This window comes from Protopterus annectens, chromosome 7.part0 (assembly GCF_019279795.1).
Source record: "Protopterus annectens isolate FY-2018-M chromosome 7.part0, PAN1.0, whole genome shotgun sequence".
Classification (NCBI taxonomy): domain Eukaryota; kingdom Metazoa; phylum Chordata; order Ceratodontiformes; family Protopteridae; genus Protopterus; species Protopterus annectens.
Window position 1 is genome coordinate 1,051,434,275 of NC_056739.1, and position 26,439 is coordinate 1,051,460,713.

The following is a 26,439-nucleotide window of genomic DNA, read 5'->3' on the forward strand; positions in this document are numbered from 1 at the left end:
TTTGAAATTTTTTCTGCTGTAACTTAAATCCTTGGAATAATGGCCATATAAAAAAGATTAAAAAATATAACAGTTAAAAAGATAAATTTTATTGTAACCTCTCCAAATATTGCCAGTAAATGTGAAGTTACAGTATTTCCTTTTAGGCATTCATGAAGTCTTTTATATGTCATCATTACATTTCTACCTACATTTTTATTCAGCTTTTCTTCAAATTGCTTACACATTCATATCATTAGCTCCCTCATGACTGTTTAAGTTCTGTCAATAAAATTATTACACCATTTTGTTGATATTAGGAACTGTTATATAAATGTTTGTTTGTATAAATTTGCAATTGTTTTAATACTAATCTTATGAAAATCAATTACCTTATCAAAACTTTTGTATTATACAGTTATGTATCTTCATTCATTAAATATTCACTCTAAATTAAAAAAGAATACATTATAGATTACGCTCAGCATGTCCATTTAAACTGTAAATAAAATATCTAATCACTATTATAACTCTTGTATTATGATGTTCTCTCAGTTTGGTTGAATGTCCTTATATCAACTTTTATTTATTTTTTTATTTATTGCATTTGTTTACCAAGAAAGTCCACTAGCCCTAAAAGACCCCATTTTCAGTGGTGGCCAGGGGATAAAAGCTCCAACAAGAACATAGATACAGAAAATATTAAACATTATTTGGTACAAAAGTAGATACAGTGTTACAGATAGTGATTACAGTAATATATACATAAAAGCAACAATGGTGTTGGTTGCCAGATGAATTCAGTCAGAGAGGTATAATCAGAGATATGTTAATCAGCATTATTGTACCAATATCAACAAGTGATACAAAATAGTTCTGGAGAAAATATCAGTCAGCAGTAGCAAAAAGCATAGGAGTTTAGTTATACAAGGAGGAGGAGGAGGTTAGGTTATAGAGAACTTAAATAGCCAGGAAGAGTTTAGATGATTTTTCATTATTTTGAGAGTGATGGTGCTGCCTGTGTTTCTTACAGAAGATGGGAGTGAGTTCCAAAAAGTGAGCCATTAGTGTATGAACTTGTTATATATGTGAACAGTGTCTGTAAATCCTAAAGATATATATATATATATATATATATATATATATATATATATATATTCATAGTCATCTTAATATTTTTTCTTACTGTGTAACTATTTACTGTATATTCTTGTATAACTTTTAATAGTATCTTCCTTTTGAGTAGTTTCCTCCATCATAATGTGTAATAGTCCTTAGGGTGCATTAACCAGTTGAGATGCAGTGCATTAATATCCCCTGTCTGAATGCTTAAAATAGGTATATTCCTGCTTCAACTAATACCTGATAATTTTGTGCAGCAAAGAAAATCATCCTGAGTATAAACATATAATCTAGAAGTGGACTGTAACCTCTATAACATACATAAGATTAGAACATTAAGGTCAAAGCTGTAAAATAAGAATTAAAAACTAAAACACGAGTGCATGTAAATGTAATTGCTGTATCTGAATCAACAGAAAGAAAAAAGCAAATGTTAATTATGTACATTGTCTAAAATGCTTTGAATTCTCATTTAATTTTCTCTCTTTTATATATTCAAAGAATCATAATATTCTAGCCTTCATAAATTACTTTACTGAACCTTATATATTGTTTTATAAGTAAAGCATAATATTTTCAAAGAATCATAATATTCTACCCTTCATTAATTACTTTATTGAACCTTACATGTTGTTCCATAAGTAAAGCATTCACTACTACTATTCCGCATATATAATATATTGTATATGCCAGCATAACCTTTTTTGGTTACAGATGAAGTGCCCAGCATTCTCTTCCTGAAAATTACTTTTTTGTAAGCACTAAAATACTTCTGTATAACCTTTAAAATGGATATTAAATCTTCCTCAAATAGAAAAATATTTAAAGTAAGAAAATCCACCATCTTCTGATTCAGCTCAGCTTCTGAGCTGCCAGACATCACCACCACATACAGTGCAGATAACATTCCACTTAATGTGGCCCAGCCATCAGGGACTTGGGTACTTTGTTGGCAGCAAGTTCTCTTTTGGCCACGCCATTTTTGGTGTGGGTATACTTTGCCCATCTTATCCTATGTGGTATCTGCTTAAGGTCCATAGAAGAGAAAATCCCACTTTATTCCTCCCTTTTTAAGCACATCATAGAATACAATTTCCTCTTTGTCATGCACCTCATTAAGCACCTAAATTAACCTGAGATCTCAGCATTTCTTCAGTGAAAATCTCGGGACTTAGTATCCTGGAAAACTTTAAAATCAATTAACAAAAACTCTGTGTACAGAATTATAGAGTAATGGTATATTTATTCACAACTAACATTAATTAACCAACTAAGTGAACTGATTCTGAGCCCATTATATTGACAGCATTTACCAAAATAGCATGATGATCAGAAATTAAAAATGATAAATACATCTACTAACACAGAGAAAGTTGTAGTGCAAAGCAATAAGTGAAGCAGTAAAGACATTTGGTAATAAAGTTAAAACATTGAGCAAATAAAATTAGCTTACTATGAGATATTGAAATTCAGTAATGAAATTGTAATACAATTTTAATAGCTAAAGTACAGAGCAGTAAGTTAGAGTATTGTAGTGTGTGTAAATACTGTACAAAATCAGTACAACTGCTAAGTATGATTGTAAATTTTCAGCTGGTGTACGGTGGGAAATCTGTGTAATGGGGGACAATATTTATCTCTTATGGGTGTTAAAAGGATGTGAATGAACTTTTCAGTAACCTTCTTAGCCATAAGTAGAGTAAGGACCTATGAATTTACAACCACATATAATTTATTACATTGATGCAACTTAAATCTAATCTACATGCTTTCTTGTTAACATTGAATAGGCACAATTAAAACTTGAAATCAGTGCCATTAGATTGCAGTGTATTTATTTATTTGGTTATGCCCAGTCAGACTATTCCTACCAATAAATGAAATGCTTTAAAAGGATGTTGATGTTACTGGACAAATTTCTCTGTCAGAGTAAATAGATTTTGTACTCCAGAGTCATCTTAGTGCCAAGGACGACCGAGTACTTTCATCCCATTCTAAATTTAAAGCGTCTGAGAGTGCAGAGTCTAATTGATGACCCTAAGCAGGAGACCTGATTCTGCACTATAGATGTATAGGATGCCTATCTTCAAGTTTCCATTTTCAGAGTCACTGAAACTTCATTTGTATACATGGATGAGGGTTCATTTGAATTGCTTGTCTCTTTGTGTGCCTCCTCTGTCTGTCTTCACCAAGTGTCTTGCACCTCTTGTTTCTCTTCTAAGAGCTCTAGATATCTACCTGTACACTTGCTTGTAGAATTGGCCCAAGGTGGCCCTGTCCTGGAGATCCTTATAATGGCTGGGGGTGCAGTTTTTCTTTCTCTCTGTCCCAGATTCTAGGAATCACTTTGAGAAGTCTGAGCTGGTTCCTTCAGAACTCGTTACTTTTGTGAGGCTGAGTCTGGATTTAATTCAGGCTATAGTTTTCCACACTTTGGACATTAAACTTATGTTTGATCATTGTTAGTCACTTCCTGAATGTCTTATAACCATGCAGTTTTTCCAAATCATGGTTCTAATAACAGTGGTTGTTTTTGCCTTTGTGTTTGAGGATCTTAATTTTTTGTGGTGTCTAATTTCCATATGGGAGCAACAGTATTCTGGACATCTCGAGGATTCTTTGTCTTTTTGAGTATAAAAAGGATTAGTACTGGTGGACTGATCACAGCAACTTTTTGAAGTGCATGTTCTTGGCCCACCCCTGCTTGAAGTAGTCCAGAATCCAAATGTTTCCTTTCTGGGTTGGAAAGGTAATTTGTGAGAGTACATGTTGCATTAGGCTTGATCTTCTCAGTATGGATAACATTTTAATAATTTCAAGATCAGTCTTGCATAACACTGTGCTACATTTTGCATATTTTCTATAAGGGAAGCCAGTGCAAATCAAGGCAAGCAGCACATTGGTCATTCATGTTAACTAACAGAAAGGGGGAGAGAGAGAGAGAGAGAGAGAGAACAATCATTGCCATTCTTTTGGGAGATATGAGATATGGAATATAGTGCTAAGAATTTTTTTACAGTCCTACTTTGGGGTAAATTGATTTGTAAGCCCCCATACAGCAGCTGTCCTAGATGCTTCTTGGCCACTTTCCATGCTTGGAGTATTTTTGAGTTACACTGTAAATCCCCCAGGCCCCAGAGCTTGAGTTTGCCTGCTTAGCTGTTAAAGACATAGTATTAATGAACTAAGGACTTCATACCAAGACACTAAAGTTCTTTTCACTTAATTAAAATTTTCTATCAGTTGTAGTTGCCAAGTGAGAGATGTTTGCATTCTAGACAGTAACCAAAGAATTGGGCCCTTTTTCCTGTCATCCCAAGATCATTGCTGAATATCTTGTCTGTTTTGCACACAATATATCACTCATTTGTAACAGTCCATCTTTCTGTCATTTCACTCTTTCATCACCCAGAAGATAATACAACACTAATTAAATTGGACGTGACTTGAAATATTTTTATTAATTCCTTTGAAACCTTCCATTAAATCAACACCACCATCCTGGATTTAAAGTTTCTGTTGGAATGCTTGACATCATTCCCATTGAATTTGTACTTCAGTGGACTTCAGATAAATGTCTTAGAACGTTTTTTCTTGTAGCCATCAACTCAGCAAGGTGTATTTCTGTGTGACAAATTTGTGGTTGAGAATGCTCTTTTAAGTCATCCAATAGGACTGGGTTTCTTTAAGAACTAAACCATTTTTTTCCAGAGGATGGATGAAATCCTCATGAATTCGTCTTCCTTTCTGTTTTCCAGATTGGTCAAATAGAAGAGATGCTCTGCTCAGCAGATGGGCTGTAACCTCATATGTAGAATTAAGGCATTTTTTTAAATTCCCATTGCTAAGGGCAGTCAGGAAAATCATGTTACCTTAAAAAACATGTCATGTATATAGACAGATTGTTCATTGATTAAATCCTTATCAGGTTCTGTCAACATTTATTCATCCAGAGAAGTACGTTTTTCTGCTTGCTTCAGAAATTCTTCTTTCCAGGATACTTCGGCTGCAGCAACCTGAACAACACTGACAGGCATTATAGCTTTTGGACCTTCAATCCAGACTTGGATGATATCTTCTTTAAGAGAATTCCCAAGTTTTTCCTCCATTTTTATCATCTAGCTTTTTATTCATCCTGTGAGATGAATGTCCTGTTGAAAAAGCCCCTTCTTAGAAGATAAAAACAGTGTTATACCAACCATAACTTTATATCTGTAAAGTTTCTCATTCAGTAGGGTGGAAGTCCTTCATCAACCTTTTCAAATATGAAGGGTCATGAGTTTTATCCGTGCAGATGTTCTCATTATGTTATGCCAGGGTGTCAGGAAGACATCTCACCTTTCTTGACCCCTCTCTTGCTTTCTGAAGAATGGTGCCATCACTCCTCCTATGGTGAGGTTCTTTGTCATTTTCTGGAAGAATGAGGAGTCCTTTGAAGGAAGGGCGCCAGACCTATAGGAGACCAGAGAACAATTTTAGGTGAGGGCTCCCATTCCAAACAGAATAATAGTTATAGAGGATGAATGCCTTGCTGAATGAGAAAAGCCCTTGAAGATGTAGAATTATGGTAGGTGCTGCACACATTTTCTTACACAGCTATGTACCATAGCTCCATGCCTTCATGAACTGAAGTATTTGATTCCCCTGCCTTGGATCATTTTTACTTCCTTCTTGTCTGGATTGTTGGTCAAGAACCGAATTAAAGATTCTTCTTTTGTGAATGTTTTTCCATCAATGTTTTCAACAGTAAAGGTACAAGAAGATTGGACCCATCAAGGAAACCTTGTGTATTTGCTGAGCTTACCCTCTGGAGTTAGAAAGTTTCTCCATAACTTATCGCTGTACCTGTGATTCATTGTTGAAAGTCTCTGCAAGATGCAGTGGCTTGGTAGAGCATTTTATAACTATTTATTGTTTATACAACTGTTTTTCTTGTGATTATAAAACTTTGGCCCCTTGCTTTGATATTAATTATGTTTTATTTTTTATTTATTTTTTTCCAAGAATCTGGTGGAGGTAGGAAGAGAAAGTCTGATGAAAGTAAGGATTCTTCAGCTGACAATACTCAAGTTGATGAAAATCAAGATGGCGACAATTCACAGAGTGAGAAGACACAGCAAGAGAAGGTGCTGACTTTTTCATTCTACTAATAAAAAAGCAACATTTCCTTAATATCTGAAAATAATATGATTAAAATTATTAACTTTTAAACTAATAATCAGAATTATTTTTGGTGTACAGTTTTACTTGCAAAGCCTTGTGGAAACAGAGTCCATTTTATGGGAGATCTTAGATAACCACTTACAAAAAATTAGGTTATAAGCACTGGAACCTCAGATGGCATTTTATTGTGGTATGCTGAAGCCTGTTGGAGTGCTTTTGCATCAGCACCTTCCTGATCTTATTTCATGGGGTCCTGTGCAGAACACATTTCTCTCCCTTATGTAGCTTTTATTAAAATCTCAGCCTCCCAAACTCAAGGTGGCATGTATTTTCCTTTTGTTTCTCTTGTATAAAGGATATAGCTTGATTAAAATATCAATTTCTTTCTAGCAAATTGCATATCTCAAATTTTCTGGCATGTATCATTGGCAAGTTACTAAATTCTCTGATTTAAAACTTAAAAAGAATGTACCTGCAGTCACCATGTCATGGTCTAGAGCACCAGAAGCTGCCTATTTTTGCCTGAAACCAAAGCGAGACATTGGCTTTCACATACGTCATCTCTTTAGCCCTGTGAGCCAGTGGCATTTAGGAGAGAAGCATAAGACTATTACTTTTGCCTAGCAACAACAGAGGAGGTAGTCTTGTGCAAGGACTGGTCAGAGGTCTCATTCAGAGATCCAAGGCAGGAGCATAGAATGCAGGACATAAAGGAACCTGAAGCCTTGGTCCAAGTCTGTATGTGGTTAAGTGTCCACTGTGAATGGTGAACTGTAGTCCTACACATATGGGGCTCATCATGCCATTTACCTAACGGGCTGAGCTCAAACTGAGGGGGCATTGCGCTGCATTCTGACCAAAGCGTGACCTAGGTGATGAACATTTCACCTCCTTGCTTTCTCCAGCAAGCTGACACCTGTCAAGTGATAAAGTAGTTTTTCAGAATTGTAAAACATGTCTACAGGTTTTTTTATGTTCGTACGTGAGGTATCCATTCCATTCATCCTATCCCTTCCTAATTGTCACCTGGATTTACCTGCTCACTGCCAGGGCTTGAGATGGACCCAGCAGGCCCCCAGCTCCCATTTTTTTGTCCTCACACTTTCTCTGCCCTTAAGCTGAATGTTGAGTCTTCAGTATGTTCTGATGGGTGGCTGAGACGGTGTTACAAAGCAAGATTCTGTAGTTAAAGGCACCAATGCTGCATGTAGAACCAGTGCCAGACTTTTTTTTTTTTTTTTTCTTCGTAATACCTTTATTGAATTAACACGTAAGACATAGACAAACATGCATTTATATAAAAGCAAACAAACTATGTTAACATGTTGACAGATACAAACGTTATACATCACATATCTTTTATACAATTATCAACCCAGCATTACATAACTTGATTAATTATTGCCTTTAAACCTCACTTCTCCTCCAAAACATTATTTTACATGTACTGTCCTCATAATTTGCATTTTTTTCTTATGTAATTTGGTCTTACCCGTTTCTAAAGATCCCACTCCAGTTCATTCATCTGTTAAAATATTCACTACAAATCAAGAAAAGTTTTTTTTCTAGACTTTGATTACCATTTTCTAGTAATTGCTTTTTTGGCAGCCATCAGAATTAAACTTAACAATACCTTACCATGTCTGGGCAATTCATGTCCTGTATTCCATCTCAAAAAAAGCATTTCCATAGGTATACTCATTTGCTCGCCTAATATTTCATACATAGTACTCTTCAGGGAACTTTTTAAAGTCTGCCAACTGATTACACTCCGAAAACATGTGATCTGATGTTGTAAATCTTTATTCATTCCTAACTGCTAGGACTTCGGTTCCGTCCTCGGAACCGACACGGCTGTTTCCAAGCTCGTGCCAGCCAAAAACTCTCAGCTAAAACCTACCCATCATGCCCCTCTCATAGTCGCTGCATATCTCGCTTGCTGCATTCCTTGTCAGACATGCCTAGCCATCTCTCTCAAAGCTAAGTGGAAATTTGTAATTTTTGGTGTAGTCTGTCTTCAAACTTTCTTGTTTTTAGTCAGTTTAGACTTTTCTTACTATCGCCTACAATTTACTTCTATTTCCTACCCTTTACCTTTGGTAATTAAATCTCTACCATCATTGGTGCTGCCCTTCTCTCCTGCCTTTGGTAGGCCTTTCTTTACCACTTGTGGTATTTTTTAAATACCATCATTGGTATTCTCTACCTTTTCTTTCCTTCTTATTGTTGTTTCCTTTGGGACACCCCTTTGTTGTCTGTACTATGTCAGACAAAGTTAAGTTGGGGTTTAAACAGTGTGACAAGTGTTGTCATAAGATGCCCAACTCAGACGGCCACGCTCGATGCGTTTACTGTTTGGACGTGGACCATATTAAAGCTGATTGTGACATTTGTGCTTGTTTTAGCAATCACACACTAGCAGAGCGTAAAATTAAGCTTATTTTGAAAGGCTTAATCAAAATGCCTTTCTCGGAGGCTCTATCTGGGTCAGAGGTCTCACTGCCTCCAAAGACAAAAAGCACAAGGAAAAACCGTCACTCGGTTCCTACATCTCTGTCAGTTACGGAACCAAGTCAGCCCCGTGCTTCTTTGGCGCCTTCTGCGCAGACCTCTTCAACACCAGGCCCTGTGTCTTCTACCTCGATGCCATCTCTAATATTGACTCCCATTTCAGTTCCAGCCTCGGCACCTCCAGCTCCGGTGTCGTCCTTGGTTCTGACATTGGCTTTCACGACTATACCTGCTTCGGCACCATCCCCAGCCACAGTGCCGATAGCTTCTTCGGCTCCACAGATTATGACCTCGGCTCCTAAAGTCAAATATCACCCAAGAACCAGATACTCTCCAATGTACGACCCTTTTTTGGGGCAGCGGTTTAGCCCCTTTTTTGAAAGACCTGATTCTCCTTCAGCAGCCTCCTTTAGATCCACCAAGAGCCTTTCTGAACAAGATGTAGTGCGGGTTGTGGACCAGCTTCTGGCAGCTAGGAGATTGCCCACTCCAGCTAGACCTTCCGTCCCTTTTGGCTCAGAATCCCTCACAGCATATTCCCCTGTTTATCCTCCTCTGGACCCTACCCAGGCCCCGGAGATCTCGGTACCAATGTCCACCCCGGTGCATACTGTCTCAGCTCCAATTGCGGTGCCTGTCTTTTTCGCTGGTGTCAGCTATGTCCACGGCTCCGAAGGCTTCCAGTCCTCTCGGAGCTCCTCACTTGGAGGTGGGCTCCTCAAGGTGGGGTGTGACCCTGGTTCCGAGGTTGCCGTTCTTGGTTTTTTGCTCCCATCTCTCCGCGGGCGGGCCTGCTTTCCAGGTGATGGGAGAGGGTTCTTGCCTCCACAGGCTCGCAGTCAGCATCAATGACACCAGCATCAGAACCCCCCCCCCCCCAGCATGCAGATGTCCCAACCTCCTACTTTGGGATCACGGGCACAGGAGCCGCAAGACCTTCCTTTGAAGGGAACTCTTTCTCCGGAGTCCTCCTCAGAAGATCCCACTGGGGAGCCACCCTGGAGGAAACGGTGCAAGGAAAAGCACCTTGATTCCCCTGAGGACTCTATCACTGTAGACACCAATTGTGATGAGGGAGAAAGGGTCCCCACAGTCTCCCCCAGATTATGTCTCATTTGGAGACATCCTCAAAATCCTCAAGCAGTGGGCAGACTGGAAGTCCTCTAACCCTTCTTCTGAGGAATTGGTGTTCTTGCAGGCCTTCTGTGCCCAACCATCTACTTCCTGGGTGACCCCACACACAGATGAGCTTGTTAAGCTGATCGTGCAGCGTTCCTGGAAGGCCCTGGATAATGTAGAACCTGTCCACCAGAGGCCGGACAAAATTCTATCCACACCTGAAGACCAGCTCCACTTGTCCAAGCAGTTGACGGTTGACTCCATGGTCGTAGTGGCAGCCACCAAGAGGGAACTGGCAGAAGATAGTTCCACTGTCCATCCTCCGAACAGGGAGTCTTGGGCCATGGACAGACTAGGGAAACGGACCTATGCCTCAGCGACCTTTGCCATTTGATCATTGAACTATCTGGCACACTTCACTTACCTCCAAAGAGAGAGACCTAATCTCTGAAATGTCATCCTCTTTGACAGGAGTACTGCCTGATGAGGTGCGTGACACTGTCACCTCTCAGCTAGCTACCCTTGAATCTAATTCAAACTCCTCGATGCGTTTGATATCTCACACCACCGAGGGGGCAGGTTGAGCTGCCACTTCAGGCATTGTCATGAGATGTAATGCTTGGATGCGGTTGTGTGATTTCGCAGACCCCTTTAAATCTTCCTTCGTCAATGCTCCTGTCAACGAATCTGCACTTTTTGGTCCCAAAGTACGAGACACACTAGCAAGAAGTGAGAAAGCCTGAAAGACCTTATATTCTATGGGCATACGCTTTTCCACCCCCCAGATGTCCTACTTTAGGAGCCAGAAGGGAGGAAAAATGTGGTTCAGAAAATCCCAAGGATCTTTTCGTGACACTCGTGGTGAGCAATCCCCCTGGGGAAGAGGGGGCAATTCATCTGAAAGATGCCTTTTTCGGGGCAGAGGGGTCCGCGTAACCAGGGCGCTAGAGATTCCTTCTCCGGCCGACCCTACCAGTGCTCCTGAGCAGCGGCCCGATTGCTTTCCTCTGGAAGCAGTCGGAGGTCATTTTTCTCTGCACCTACCAGCCTGGCAACTTATTACTACCGATGTTTGGGTGCAGAGAATAATATCCAGAGGCTACCAGATAACATTCGATTCAACTCCCAGACCCGTCAAACAAATCCTCGATGTGCCACCCAGTCAGAGGGAAGTAGCAGCCTTAGAAATAGAAAAGGTGCTAAGAAAAAGAGTCATCCAATCAGTCCCACCACACCAGGGAGGATCCGGGTTTTACTCGAGGTTCTTTTTAGTGCCAAAAAAGACAGGGGACTGGCGACCGATCCTGGATCTCAGCCTATTGAATAAATGTATCAAACCTCAACAATTCCAGATGGTCACGGTACAGTCCAGTCTCCCCTTCATAGGGAGGGACAACTGGATGTGCTCTATAGACTTCCATGATGTGTATTATCACATAAAAATTGATCACCTCTCCTAGAGGTTTGTCCGCTTCCGGCTGGGAGCCAATCACTACCAGTTTAGGGCACTGCCATTTGGTCTCTCGACAGCCCCCCCCCCCCCCCAAGTGTTCACCAAATGTATGGCAATTATAGTAGCTCATCTTCGACTACAAGGATTCCAGGTGTTTCCATATCTAGATGATTGGCTCCTTACTGCCCCGACCAGGAATCTTCTAATCTGCAGCCTTTCTTACACTCAAGGGCTCACTCTCCGCTTGGAGATTACAGTCAACAAGGACAAATCTCAAATATTCCCAACAAAAACACTGGAGTTCATTGGAGCAGTCTTCGACGCAACCTCCTGTCAAGCTTCCCTCCCTCCTTACAGGCTTTCAAAAATGACACCAAATCCACTGTCCTGTCAAGCCTCCTATAGAACCCTGGGACTTGTCTTTGGTACTTCAGTTTCTCACAGGCCCTCCTTTCGAGCCTTTTGATTCATGTGATATAAAGTTTTTGTCATGGAAGACTCTACTTCTAGTAGCACTTACCTCAGTGAGAAGAGTATCTGAGCTGCAGGCCTTGAGTGTCAAGAGACCTTACTTGAATTTCCACAGGGATAGGGTGTCCCTTTGTACTGACCCTTCTTTCTTGCAGAAGGTAATTTCTGGATTTTACATTAACCAATCTATTGACTTGACGGTTTTCTTCCCTCAACATTCTAACAGAGGGGAGTACCTTTTGCCCACCCTTGATGTGCATCGGCAGCTTCTCGTTGTTATTTGGACAGGACTAAATCTTTCAGGAAAACGGATCAATTGTTTGTGGCCTTTGCAGGACCCAGATTGGGTAGACCTGTCTCCAAAGTGACTTTATCCTCCTGGCTCAGAAACGTCATTACCTTTATCTACCAACAGAATAAGCTATCCTTACCTTCCAGAATAAAGGCTCATTCTACTAGATCGATGGCTACTTCTGTAGCTTTTCATTCCTAGCCTCTATGGATGATATCTGTGCAGCAGCCACTTGGGCAAGACCTCATACCTTTATCTCTCATTACAAATTGGATTTGACCTCCAGGGGACGAGCATCTTTTGGTTCCATGGTGCTCAGGAATATCCTTCCTTAGGGCCACCCAGGGCTCAAGTAGCTGGGGACTCGGTCCTAACAGTAAGGAATTAATAAAGATTTACAACATCAGATAAAGAAGTTATGTCTTACCATAACGTTCCATTTGTGTTGCAGAGCTTCATTCATTACTTCCCGCCCTCCTTCCCCGTGCCTGGACTCCTGGTGGACTTTAGGAACTCCTGGTTAGGGTATTTGCTGAGACAGAGCCTCCTACTGTTTTCTCTTACTGTCTCTTATATAGGGTGGGCAAACTTGATCTGGAGTAACTATGAAAGGGGCATTATGAGTAGGTCTTAGCTGAGAGTTGTTGGCTGGCGCAAACTTAGAAACGGCCTTGTCGGTTCTGAGGACGTAACCGAAGTCCTTACAGTAATGAATGAGTAAAGATCTACAACACAGATGAAACGTTATGGTAAGACATAACTTCTTTTTTCCAGTTCTCTCTTTCTTCCCCATCACACTTCCAGCATTTGACATTTACCTGAGGTATGATTCTTTGGAGCCTGTTTGGGTGTAAAAATACTTATGCAAACACTTCCAAACAAAAGTCCCATTGTTTCCTTGTGAATTGCTTATCCAGTCTCTCTTCCCAATCTTTTCTAACCTCTTCTGATTAGTTAGCATGCAATATTTTATATGGTCTACTAATTATCCCTTTTTTAACTGCAGCTTCTTTTCTAAATTCAACTAAAAACTCTGTCAGAGCAGGTTTTTTGTTTAGGTTTCCCCTATCCCATTCTCTTTGCCTGTACTCAAATACCAATCTCTGATAGGGAAGGCAGTCTCTAGCCTGTAGTACAAATATTTTATTGGCCTCTTCCCTTTCTATTACCTTTCCCTGTCTAGTTATTTCCTTCCGGTTATTTGGTTCCTTTGCCAGTTTGCTCCAGTAAATTTCAGCCTCCTCTTACCTACTTACTGTACCTTAATTGCAGTTATCCCTATTGGCAAAATCTCCTTTTTCCATTCTGGCTTAGTTTTTAGAATACTTTTTGCTACTTTATGAATATAATATTCTGTATGGCTGTTATTCTCTTTATGGAACTGCATCCAAAATTCCACTCTCTCCATATTTCTTCAGTTCCCCCTTACTTCATCATCATCCCTTTCCACTTTGAATTATAGCTTTTTGCTTTTGTCTCTATATGAGCCTTAACTGTGTAACTCTAAAATATCCCTTCAAATCAGGTAATCCTAAACTACCTTGTTCTATTGGGAAAATCAACTTATCCCACTTGACACTTTCCCCTTTCCCTTCCCAAATAAAATTCTTCAACTTTTCTGGTTGATAAAAAAATTGCCTGACATGTATATAAAACTAAAGATGCTGTCACCCCTGGGCTTCCGGATATTGGCCAAGGCTCTTGCCACCCCCATAGTGCCTTTTTTAGGCAAGGTTCAAATGACAAAACTACCTCCCTAGAAAACACAAGTGGAAAAAAACTAAGGGTAATGCTGCTCAATGCCAGAAGTCTAAACCTCAAGATGCACGCCCTCGAAGCCCTCCTCAGTATGGAGAACATCGATGTCTGTGCAGTGACTGAAACCTGGTTCAAGGCTCCTGAGAGCACCCCAGCACTATCAGGTTTTACCTCATATCATGCTTTCCGGCCCCAAAACTTGGACCGAACCACAAAAGGAGGGGGAGTATCCATTTTCATCAAAGATACCCACACCTCCAGGTTAGTGGCAACGCACGAAGCATTGGAGACTATCCAGGTGCAACTAACCATAGGCAAAACTGCCTTACAGTTTGTAGCATGCTACAGACCACCCTCTCAAACTCAGGAACCCCACACAGCCTTCCTGAAGACACTGGAGAGTATGAATGTCTCTCCAAATACCATCATTTTGGGAGACTTCAACTACCCAAGCATAGACTGGGAACATTACTCCAGCCCCAACACCCTAGCCCAAAGGTTCTTAGAATTCATAAACTCAAATGCAATGGAACAACTAGTTACCATTCCCACAAGAGGAGACAGTATACTAGACCTGATCATCACAAACATGGGGACAAAATGCTCCACACCGGAAGTACATCCCTCTTTGGTAAGATCAGACCATAAATTAATCTCACTGGAAATCCACATCCCGCCCCCACCCCCTGCACAAAAGACCACAGTGAAGAACTTCTCGAAAGCAAACTTCACACTTCTTAAGACTGAAGTGGTATCTTTCAAGTCCCCTGGGCCAGTGGAAACCACAATCCACACTGCGGAATCCTTTGCAAATGCCTTCTATGGGCACCTTCAAGAATGCATGGATCATGCAATCCCAAATAAAACCAAGACCCATTCCCCCAAAGGCAGGCGCCCGGTCTGGCGGACCCCAGCCATAAACAAACTTTACAACAGGAGGAGGAAGCTACTACATGACAGAGCAAAATCCCTAAAAGGGAAGGTATCTCTGATCAGTACTAGCAAAAAACTACGATCACTCATAAAAATCATCCAAGGCCAACTTTGAGAGAAAAATCGCAAAAGACACAAGACAATCACAAGGCCTTCTTTAGCTATGTTAGAAACCTGGGTGGAAACTCCCAGATATGCTCAGAGTTAGTCCAAAATGACACCAAATACACTGAACCCACTGACATCGCCAACATTCTGGCAGACAGGTTCAGTGCAAATTTCTCCTCCCCCTCCCCCCCAAAAGGAGAAATAACTATCCCAGCAGAGTGTAGCCTCCCTAACATTTCAGATGCCCAGGTGAGAGCCGCCCTCTCTAAAGCTAAAAACACAGCATCAATGGGACCGGATGGTGTCTCGGGCTGTGTGCTACATGAACTCCAAGAGGAACTAAACCCACACATAAGGCTGCTGTTTAATCTTAGCCTTACCACAGGATACGTACTCAAAGAGTGGCGTACGGCAACAGTGGTCCCACTTCACAAAGGCGGTGCTTCTACGGACCCTGGAAATTACCGCCCCATAAGCTTGACGAGCCTGGTCTGCAAAGCTATGGAGAGGATCATTATGGAACTCATAAACAAAGACATTGGGGACCTACAGACATTGGATCCTACCCAATTTGGCTTTGTCAAGGGCAGATCCTGCCTTTTGAACTTGGTCGACTTTTTTGAAACAGTCACTAAGGCCATTGATGAGGGTAAGGCAGTTCACACAGCCTACCTTGACCTTGCAAAAGCCTTTGACACAATACCCCACTTGGGCATCATAGAAAAAATCACCAGCTTAAATGTAAACCCATATGTCACAAGATGGGTTGCAAACTGGCTCAAGGACAGAACCCACAAGGTCAGAGTTGCTGGAGCTATGTCAGACTCTAAGCCAGTCACAAGTGGTGTCCCACAGGGCTCAGTCCTGGGACCCCTCTTGTTCGGCATTTATTTTTCCGAGGTACAGGCAAACATAGGAGGATTGTGGCTGACAAAGTTCGCAGATGACTGCAAACTGGGCGCCATAATTGATACTCCAGCGGGCACAAACATCCTTCAGGGAGGCCTCATAGAAATGGATAATTGGTGCCAGAGCCATGGCCTTAAGCTGAACGCCAAAAAATGTATAGTCATACCCTTTGGGAAAAACAAGGTACCGACAAATTACCACATAGGAGGTAATCCATTAAGTATGGAAGTGGTAATCAGGGACCTAGGGACCCAGGTTGACAGTAACCTCTCATTTGACACTCACATTGCCAAAGTGGTTAGGAAGACCTTCTATATTGCCCACCCTATGAAGGGTTTCACATCTAGATCAAGAGAGGTTATTGTGCCCCTGTACTCTTCTCTTATCAGGCCAATGATTGAGTACAATGCCCCCTTTGGGATGTATCTCACCCGACACCTGCAGCAGTTGGAAAGACCCCAAAAGTTCCTCACCAAGAGGATAAAGGGTCTTAAACATATGTCATATGCTGCCCGACTGAAAAAACTCCAGCTCTATTCAGTCGCATACTGACTACTCAGAGGTGATCTGTGCCTGACGTACAAGGCCATGTCCAATCCTGAATTAATGGACATGCTCCACCTCAGAAAATCCAAATCCATCAGAGCCACGAGAACAAGTGACTTAAACCTCAACACAGAAATAAATAGAACGTGCTGGAGGGACAGATTCATAACCCAGAGGCTCCCTACACTCTGGAACAGAATCCCAGTCCATGTTAGGCAGAGCCTCTCACTGACTCTATTCAAGAGAAATCTCGACGAGTGGATGGGAGATCGTAGGTTTACCCCGGGGGTCATCTCTGTGTCACTACTAGACAGAGGCGCATAGTAAACTAAACCCTAAAAGGGCATAGTATTCTCATCCTATGGGATGGTGTAAGCCACATACACTCTGACTAGGCTTATAAATGCCCTAGGGCAGATAGCCTAGTACGAACCTATGAACCTAAAACATTTTCACTGCTTGTGTTTTGCTATTCATATCCATAAACAAGATCTTCCAGTTTATTTTTGTATTATCTTTTGTGCAGTCTCTTCTCCACATATCCATAGCTGCCATAACAGAATACTTTGTAGTCCATACTCCTAAATACTTCATTTTATCATATCCCTATCAATATGGTTGAACCAATTCATGTGTGGGTTTATGGTTTACAGCTATAGCCTTTGTTTTATCTGCATTCATTTTATATCCCCAAAAAACTTGAAACTGTCTCAGAATGTTTCACAACACTGAGATGTCCTTTCCTGGTTTTATCAGGTAGAAAATATCACCTGCAAATAAAGCCAACTTTTCTTCATTACCATATCACTTATGTCTTTGAATTTCTTAGTCCCTTATTTTCTTTGCTTGTGGTTCTAAGTATAATGCAAATAAATGAGAAAGAGGTCACCCTTGCTGGATTCCTTTGTTTAGACAGTTTATCAGAGAGGAGCCCTCCCACATTAATTTTCGTCTCTAACCTTTCATGTATCCTCCTAAGTAAAATTATTATTGAATCAGGGAATGCAAATACTTCCATTGCCCTACTCATAAAATCCCAGCTTACTCTGTCAAATGCTTTCCTTGCATCAGAACCCACCAACAACAGCGGTATTTTCTTAAATTCTCCTTTCCTCTAGATCAACATTTTTCTATTAATGTTGTCAAATGTTTGCCTCCACTTCATTCATGCATATCTATCAATTTTGCAACACATTTGCTATTCTAATAGCCTTTATAGACATAAACACTTTATAGTCATGGATAAATAATAAGTACCACTAGCAAACAAAGGTACCTGCACAGTATAAAAAAGAAGCACATAAAATAGTAATGTTAGTAAACCAACTGTGCAGGATCCACCCAGGCGTTCGTACGAACCATATCAGGCAAAGACCTTCTGATAGAGCACAAAACACGAGCCAAAAATAAGCACTTAAAATTACTAAAAAGCACTTAAAAGCACTAAGAAATTCTTCAAGTATTTACTCAAATGTCTTTTCAGACCACAAGTTCTTTCCAACAGTTTGAATAAAAGCTACTGTTTATTACGTGAATAAAAGCTACTGTTTATTACCTGAATAAAAGCTACTGTTTATTATGCATTTGGATTTATTGGATGAATAAAAGCTACTGTTTATTACCCATTTGGATTTATTGGAAGGAACTGTTTGAAAGAACTTGTGGTCTGAAAAGACATTTGAGTAAATACTTGAAGAATTTCTTAGTGCTTTTAAGTGCTTTTTAGTACTTTTAAGTGCTTCTTTTTGGCTCGTGTTTTGTGCTCTATCAGAAGGTCTTTGCCTGATATGGTTCATACGAACGCCTGGGTGGATCCTGCACAGTTGGTTTACTAACATTACTACTTTATAGTCATGGTTTAAAATTTAAATGGGTCTATATGAAGCTGGATCTGATGTGTCTTTACCGTCTTCAGGTATTACAGCCACCACTGCTTTTTTTTTCCGGGATGTTTGTTGTTTCATCCTTTTAAAATACTGTTAAACAGAACTTTCTAAATCTTTATCCCTTCCTTCCTCTTAGCTTCCAAACATCCGCAGGAATACCATCAATTCCTGGAGACTTTCCTTCAGATTGCTTATACATCACTTTTTTATCACATCTCCTCCTATCTTAACTGTTAATTGTTGAACCTCATCTATATCTAACCTTGGCATATTTACATTTCCATAAATATTTCCATTTGTGCTTTTTCTTGATTTCCACATTTTCATAAAATTTCCCAAGTATCTCTAATACCTCTACAAGATCTCTAGTTATTTTTCTTCGTATAGACTCCCTAGGGTTAGCAACAGCCCTTTCTATTTTTTGCTGCCTAGAAGTTTTTTCTGCTCTGGTGTTATTAAAAAAGACTGTTTAGCAATCTTTCCAAACTTGTGCAAATCCGGATAATTCCCTTATTTTCTGTTTAAAAGTCTGTATTTGCTCCTCCTCTAGTTCTGTGTGATTCCCGTTATTCTGCAATAATTTAATCTTTGTCAGCCCCTCTAAATAATGCTTGTTACTTTTTAACTAGATCTCTTTTTTTCTTTTGTCTCTACCCTATTTTTAAACTCCACTTTCATTTTATCCTACTCACTATCTATAACTTTTGACAAAATTTCTATCTTCACAAGTAACTTGAATAATTTCCAGTAATCCTTCCTTAAAATTCCTCTCTTAACAGATAGGGAGGAAAGCACCAGTATCTTATTTTTACTCCATTACCTTACATTTTTATCTTGATAGCTATTGGCGCATGATATGAAATATTTATTGGATATGTGTCAAAGCTGTCAATTAAATGCACATGTTCCTATGAAATATAGTTTGTCTAGTCTATCTCAATTATTGTACCTTGGGGATAATATCTAACTTCTCTCTATGTTCCTACTACTGAATTAATGTCTTCCATACCAAATATATTTATAACTTTCTTCAGAAATCTACCCTCTTTTGCTATATTTCCCCTTCTACCTTTCACAGATACATTCTTATTGTTGCAAATCAAGTTCCAGTCCATACTTATAACTCATATTCTCTGCTGAAAGCTGATTATTTCTCTCAAAATTTTCTTAAGCTCCATAGTAGCAGTTTAGGTAGAATATAAATAAATGCTAGCATAATCCTCCTCCCTTGCTAGTAGCCACTTTCTACTACTAATCTGCCATTACTATCATTTTTCCTCTTCTACCTCTGTTGGAGTTTATCATTCAGTGTTAAGTACTCCCCTTTTCCTTTGTGTCTGATATTCTGCTGACTCTCCATCCTGAAATGCGTTATCAAATTCACATGGCCACTTCTTTCCAAATGTGTCTCCTTCAGCAGTGCTGTTTTCACTCTGCATTTTTTAATGTCATTCAATACTCTTACCTTTTTGTCAATACCTCTGAGGCCTTTCACATTCCAAAATAACATGTCTAATGTAGTCATTATGATAAGAAGTTTTTATTCCCACCTGTTGTATATTACAACTTTTTTAAATGTCTGTTTCCAGCTTTTGTGTTACATGTACCAGTAATTTTTTCACAGGTTGATCCTGTATACAGTTGCTTTTTATCTCAATTTGAACCAATGTCACATTTTATAAGACTTTTTGTTTTAATGAAAACCCTCAAACAAAAATAAAAAAACACCCTCAGAATCATGCCATAACCTATTAACTTAAAACAAACATGCAAAAATATGTATATACTCAAATAATGAAGTCTAACACTCCTGAAAGGAACAATTGTCCCAAATTGACTGATGCATTCACAGGTATTAACTAACTTAAAATTAAGGGTATTACAAACAGAAGTTCTTCAGTGGTCTCGTACTCAGATAGCCTTATCTTCATTTCAACGTCTGATTTTTGCAGTTTTATCAGTTCATCTAAATAGCTGTTTAAAGCCTCTTCCATTTTTTCCAGCCTATTTTTATTTGAGTTGCTATACCACTTCAAAGTTAATTTATTTTAATCAGTTCTGACCGCATTTGACTTATTGTTTCCTCTAAATTACTGGACTTGTACCAAACTCGAGCTTGACCTGCATTTTGCTGCGCAACTACAGGATTCTTCTCACTCAGGTGTTTTCTCTTCAGCTTTTGTAGTTGATTTTCTTTTAGGCCCTCTAAGTTCCTTCTTTGCTGGCATGCAGACAGGGTATCTGATATCCAGTAACTGAATTTTACTAAAACAGGCAGAATTACTGGCCCTTATCTGTCATTTTTTCCCCACACTGAAGAGCCAAAATTAAGCTGTTGATCAATGGACAGCCATCTAGGAAAAATCAGCCAGTACCAACTGCATTTGGTATTTGACTCCTTTTGCATATTTTGCCGAGTTCATGATGTTTGTCAAGTCAGACACATGACCACTGCTGTCTATTCTACTGTTTTTCAGGGAGAGACACAAGTGTTTGCAAGCAAGCCGTTGCTGGAAAAGACCGTTGCCCTTTGATTTTTGGGACATTTCTAGGTATAGAAAAATAGAAGTTCCTCTGTTAAAGGCTGCCAGGAAGAGTGTGCTCCCATGTTCTTCTGGCTTTATGAAATCCTGTTTTGGTTTGACCATCTGTTTGCACCTTCCCTTCTTAAAACTTTACAGTGATCATCTTGGAGGGGAAAAAAGTGCCTGAGAAAGTAGACTGTTTATACTGTCCATTGTTCAAAGGATTTGACTTCCCACCACTCAGCTCAATGCTGATACTTATGTTATCTTTTCTGCCCAATGAACATGTCAGAAACATCAACATTTAACCAGTTTCCATCTCAGAGATTCAAGAATGATCACTGTCATTTTTTGTGTCTCTGTGCACTTAATTTCTTGTCTTGTCTGTCTCATTTTTAGACTTCTGTATTTCTATAGACCACAAGATAGCTTTCCACATTTTCCACCTCGTAAACAGACAGTGTTCTTTGTGTAGCTTATTGTGCCTTTGATATGGCAGATAAAATGGCTAGGAAACAGCCATGTCTTCCCTAGGTAGTGTGGCTCAGATTTTCGTCACTGTGTAAGGCATTGTGACAGCCTGTACCTCACATCTCCTTTATGGGCACAATACTAAGGAATTCACAGTGGTCACGTATGGCTGTCTAGGACAGCATCTGTCACAGTTTTATATTTTCTTTGAATGTATGCTGAGTATGTGCTGTGGAGTTCTTTGTAACAGTTGTGGAGTTTGTCCTCATTTTTTTGAATGACAAAATGCTGTTGTCAAGTCTGATGTCCTTTGTATGCTTCCCCACATTTTGTGTATTCACTGACAATGTGGCAGTTTGTTCACATATATACTTTATCTTCTGATATTTGGTTATGGACATGTATCATTGGAAAAAACTGATTATTATAACTTGCATGTGGACATTTTTGAGATTTTGATTCTTTAGTGCAATGGAGCCATTTTTTATGGTTCCCATGGTGTTTTTGTGTGTGTGTGTTCCTGCTCTTAATGTAACAGTTATACAATGGATTCACCTGGTCTAGTGGAAGCACTCGGAAAGCAATCAGGAATTTTTGGATCTTGACTACTGTTCCACATCAATGTTTCTGTAGAGGATTTGATATTCTGACTTTGTCCTGTTTAGATCAGCATGGCAATGCTGTGACTTTACTTTTGTGCTTTGTTACTTTAGGAAATTAAATTTGAATTCTCCATTCTCGTCATCCAAAGTATAGGTGTGGTTGGTTGGTTGGTTTTTGGTGCTATATCTTGTATATAAAGCTGCAAAGTTTATTGCCAATATTTCTGGCTGGACTTGGTTTGTTTTTATAAGTTTAATATTTTCTTTGTGGAATTCATTCATTACTAGATTTAATTTGTTCATAGTGTAATTTTAGTTTTTCACTTATACTTTGATACTCGTATGCTTGCATTGGGTAATGCAACATCTCAAAAATGTTTTGTATCTTATATTTCTTTAACTCATGTGTTTAACTGTCATAATATGTTTAAGGAACCAGCAGAAAAATAAAGCTGGAATTAAAGTTTTGAAGCCCTGTCTGAGGACTGAGGGCCCACAGGTGAGGATAAAAGGTTCTTCTCCTGTAGTGCTTACAAATAATCCTGCAGTTCATCCTGTGTAACAAAAAAAAAATCTGTATACTCACAAAGAAAATGTATTCCAAATATCATCTGTTAAATGCCACATCACTTTTGCTGCACATCACCTCCACCCCTTACACTTTCTTTGTGGAAGTCTCCTTAAAGGAATTCTTCCCAAGTTCAGACTTCCCTCTCAGAGCACATTTGTGGATGGGTAAATCTCCTTCTGAGGCTTTCAGCAAGGCATTTATTCTTTTGAATTGTCTTCTGCCAGCTAAAGGAGTTCCTGGCCAGAACTAATCAATAATTTTCTACAGATTCCACTCCTGTTTGTTTGGTTAACTCTACCATCTTGTAGATGTTAATTGGGAGGCACCCATAAAAGGATGGCTGGATCTCCCCCTCCAGAGAACAAGAGTCTGCATTCACATCAAGCTCAGTTATTGTCTATCAGACTTTTGTTGCTGTTTTGGACTTTGTACAGACAATTGTAAATTACTCTGATTTCTGTCATTTGTTAGTTTGTTGATTATTTTTTTTCTTTTCAGACTGATCTTTTTCTAGTGAAGTTCGTAGATTGTTGTAGTGCTGTTTCACAAGTGTTCTAGTAAGCAGAAGATGTCCAAGGATGACCATGAGAGATAACATGTTATATTCATCATAACATAATGCTAAATAAAACTTTTACACAAAAAATGATTTAAAAAGTTTTCCCCAAACAGGTAAATTTAGCAAAAAGTAAACTTTTTGAAGAGAAAGTTTAGTGGCAACCACTAAAAATACATTTTCTAGATTAAATAACAATAACGTTAGGTTTCCTCAAAACAAAATGGTACAGTAGAAGGTTTTCCTTAAAAGGGCACTTAATCTGTCCAGTCTTGGTGAAGACCTAGACACCATTTGAGCATTCAAAGCCCATAAGGAGAGTGCACCTTGACAACAAAAAAAAAACTCTTAAAATTTACTGCCCTAACCACTGACTTTATAGGCCTCTTCTTAAGCCCATCAATAGTTTGGGTGCATGGAAGAAGTTTAAATCTTTAGAAGCTGGCTGGTTTTGACATACTTGTCAGGATTTAATTCATATAGTTTAAGCTACTGCAGTAGTGATATCTTCAAGCATCTATTGTTATGAGAAGTTCATAGGATCATAGGTTGGTACTAGGCTATTGGCCCTAGGGCCTGTACAAGCCTAGCCATAACAATTCATTGGCTATTTCTTCCCACAGTATTTACTTCCCTGGACCTCTGTCTAACAGGGCAACTGACATGACCCCCGAGGTAAATTTCTTATCTCTCATCCAGTCATCAAGGTTCCTTTTGAAGAGGGCCAAGGAGACGCTCTGCTTGACATGTATGGGCAGTCTATTCCATAGTCTGTGGAGTCTCTGTGTCAGGAACCTATCCCTCCAGCATGTTTTGCTCATTGTGATGGCAAGGTTTAGGTCCCTGGAGCATGTGGCTCTGATGGATTGGGATTTCTTTTAAGTGTAGCATGTCCAACCGCTCTGGGTTTGACATGGCCTTGTATGCTAAGCAGAGATTGCCTCTAAGTAGACGATATGCAACAGAGTATAGCTGAAGTTTTTTTAGTAGGTCAGCATAGGGCATCTGCTTAGGCCTTTGATTCTTTTAGTGAGGTGTTTCTGCTATCTTTCCAGTTGTTGCAGATGTCTTTTGAGGTACATACCAAATGGCGCATTGTACTCTATGATAGGTCTAATGAGAGATGAGTACAGTGGGACAATGACCTCCTTTTTTCTGGATCAAAAGCCCTTGGTGAAGAGGTGTGCCACATAGAACTATTCACTGACTGTTGTGGTGATGTGGTTATCGAAGGTGAGGCCACTGTCCACCTTTGTTCCTAAGTCTCTTATCACACTTTTGGTGTTTAGTGTACTGCCACCTATGTGGTAATTCATGGGTACGTGGTTTTTCCCAAAGTGGGTAACTGTACACTTCTTTGCACTGAGCTTCAGCCCATGACTCTGGCACCAAGCATCTGTTTCTGTAAGGTCCTTTTGTAGAATATCCACATCATTTGGGGATTCAGTAATGGCTCCCAGTTTGCAGTCATCTGCGAACTTTGTTAGCCAGAGTCCCTTAGTTTTGGCCTGTACTTCAGAGAAGCAGATGCCAAACAAGAGCAGTCCCAGAACTGAACCCTGCTTTAATTTGCTTGAATAACTGTACTTTCCTTGCAGCCAGTCCATCTGGCTGTTGAGTGTGATCTGTGCAGGTTGTTTTAGTCCTTCATATATTATATCAGTAGGTGAAAGCCATGTGTTCTTCAAGGATGAAGTCAGTAAGAAAGAAAGCACAAGTCATTTAATCTGTCATCGGCAAGAGACCTTTGACACACAAAAAGTAATAACCCAATGCTCCACTAATAACTGCGGGTTCTTTTCCTGTGTTTTGTGTAGACTTGCAAGTGATTTGTCACATGAGTGTTGCTCCAGTCTTTATCAGTAGGCTCATTGCTGAATAATTTTGCTGAGGAGTCAGTAGTGAAGCATACGTTTCTGGGGGGGGGGGGGGGCTTCCCCCATCAAGAGTAATATTGTCTGAGCCTTCTGGGTCAGAGGGAGATATATGGAGGTCCACTTTGCTTCCCTTTGTCTTGCACCTGACACAATCATTAAGGTGTTCAAGCTAGATGTAATCTTGATTTTTGTTTCCCTTTCACCTAATATTCTAAATTAAATTTAAAGGTCATGCTGCTAAACGCTAGGAGTCTTAACATGAAACTGCACTCATTGCAAGCATTCCTTGCCCTGGAAGATGCTGACATTTGTGCAGTCACTGAAACCTGGTTCAAAGCAGTGAAGCCTTACCAGGTTACTTGTCCTAGAATACTTTCAGACCCCAAACAGAGGGCTACAAAGCCAAAGGAGGTGGAGTTTCAGTATTTATCGAAGACATACACACCTCCAGGCTGGTCAAACATTGTGATGCACAGGAGACATTCCAGGTGCAGTTAACTATTGACAAAACATCTATTCAAATCATAGCTAGCTACAGACCCCAACCATGACTCAGGAGGCCCATTCCACCTATCTGGACTTACTTGACTCCATCAAGATTCAACCCTCTACCCTGATCCTGGGCGACTTTAACTACCCAACTATAGAGTGGAAGACCTATTCTAGCTGAAACACGAATGCCTAGTGATTCTTTGACTTAGCCATTGCCAATGCATTGGATCAGCTGGTTGACACCCCCACAAGAGGTGAAAATATCCAGGACCTGGTACTAACCAACATGAGCAGCCACTGTAGCACCCATACAGTGTCATCCTCCTTGGTAAGATCCGTCCTCCCAACTGACACCCCACCCCCACCCTTGCCAGGGTCGAACAAAACATTTTTTCCAAAACTGACTACAACCTCCTGAGAGCAGGTATAAGTCACTTCACAGCCACCATCCCTTCAGTTGAATCAAGCACTAATGTCCAAGCCTACACCAAAAACTATATAAGCACCTATATACCTGCACAGACTCAGCAATACCTGACAGGACCAAATCACCTTCCTCAAGGAAGAGTAAACCTGTATGATGGACAGCAGCAATAAACAGACTCTATAATAAAAGGAAAAGGTAGCTGTCCAGGACCAAGAAGGAGCAGGTGCCAGTTGGAAGCAGTCTCTCCTTTTAACAAGCAAATAAGGTCACTGGCAAAATCCTATAAGGCTTAGAGTCCAAATTGGCCACATCCGCTAAGGACAATCACAAGGCTTTCTTCGCATACATCCGCAATCTCAAAGGTAGCTCCCAAATCTGCTGTGAATTGGTAGTCGAGAATACCACATACACAAGCATCATAGATATAACCAACCTGCTGGCAGACAAGTTCAGTGAAAACATCACCCCCCCCCCATCTCCCCATCAGTAAACCAGGACATCCCCAGCACCTGCCCCCCTCTCCTCATCACTAGGGAGCAGGTTATTAATGCCCTCTCAAAGGAAGAAATACAGCCTCCCTGGGACCAGACAACATCCCTGGCTGTGTCCTACATAAACTCACGCAAGAGCTCTCAGGACCATTAGGCACCCAATTCAACCAAAGCCTG

The 26,439-nt window shown here is 40.1% G+C and overlaps 1 protein-coding gene across 3 annotated transcripts in view; it reads left to right on the plus strand.

Moving 5' to 3' along the window:
* The window catches only part of FANCD2 (FA complementation group D2), a 1,694,389-nt gene that overhangs the window by 1,065,548 nt on the left and 602,402 nt on the right, over positions 1 to 26,439 (plus strand). For all 3 annotated transcript variants that reach the window (XM_044077594.1, XM_044077597.1, XM_044077595.1), the window contains exon 28: positions 6,106 to 6,227. In XM_044077594.1, the coding sequence (XP_043933529.1) occupies positions 6,106 to 6,227 (122 nt within the window). The remainder of the gene's footprint in view (positions 1 to 6,105; positions 6,228 to 26,439) is intronic.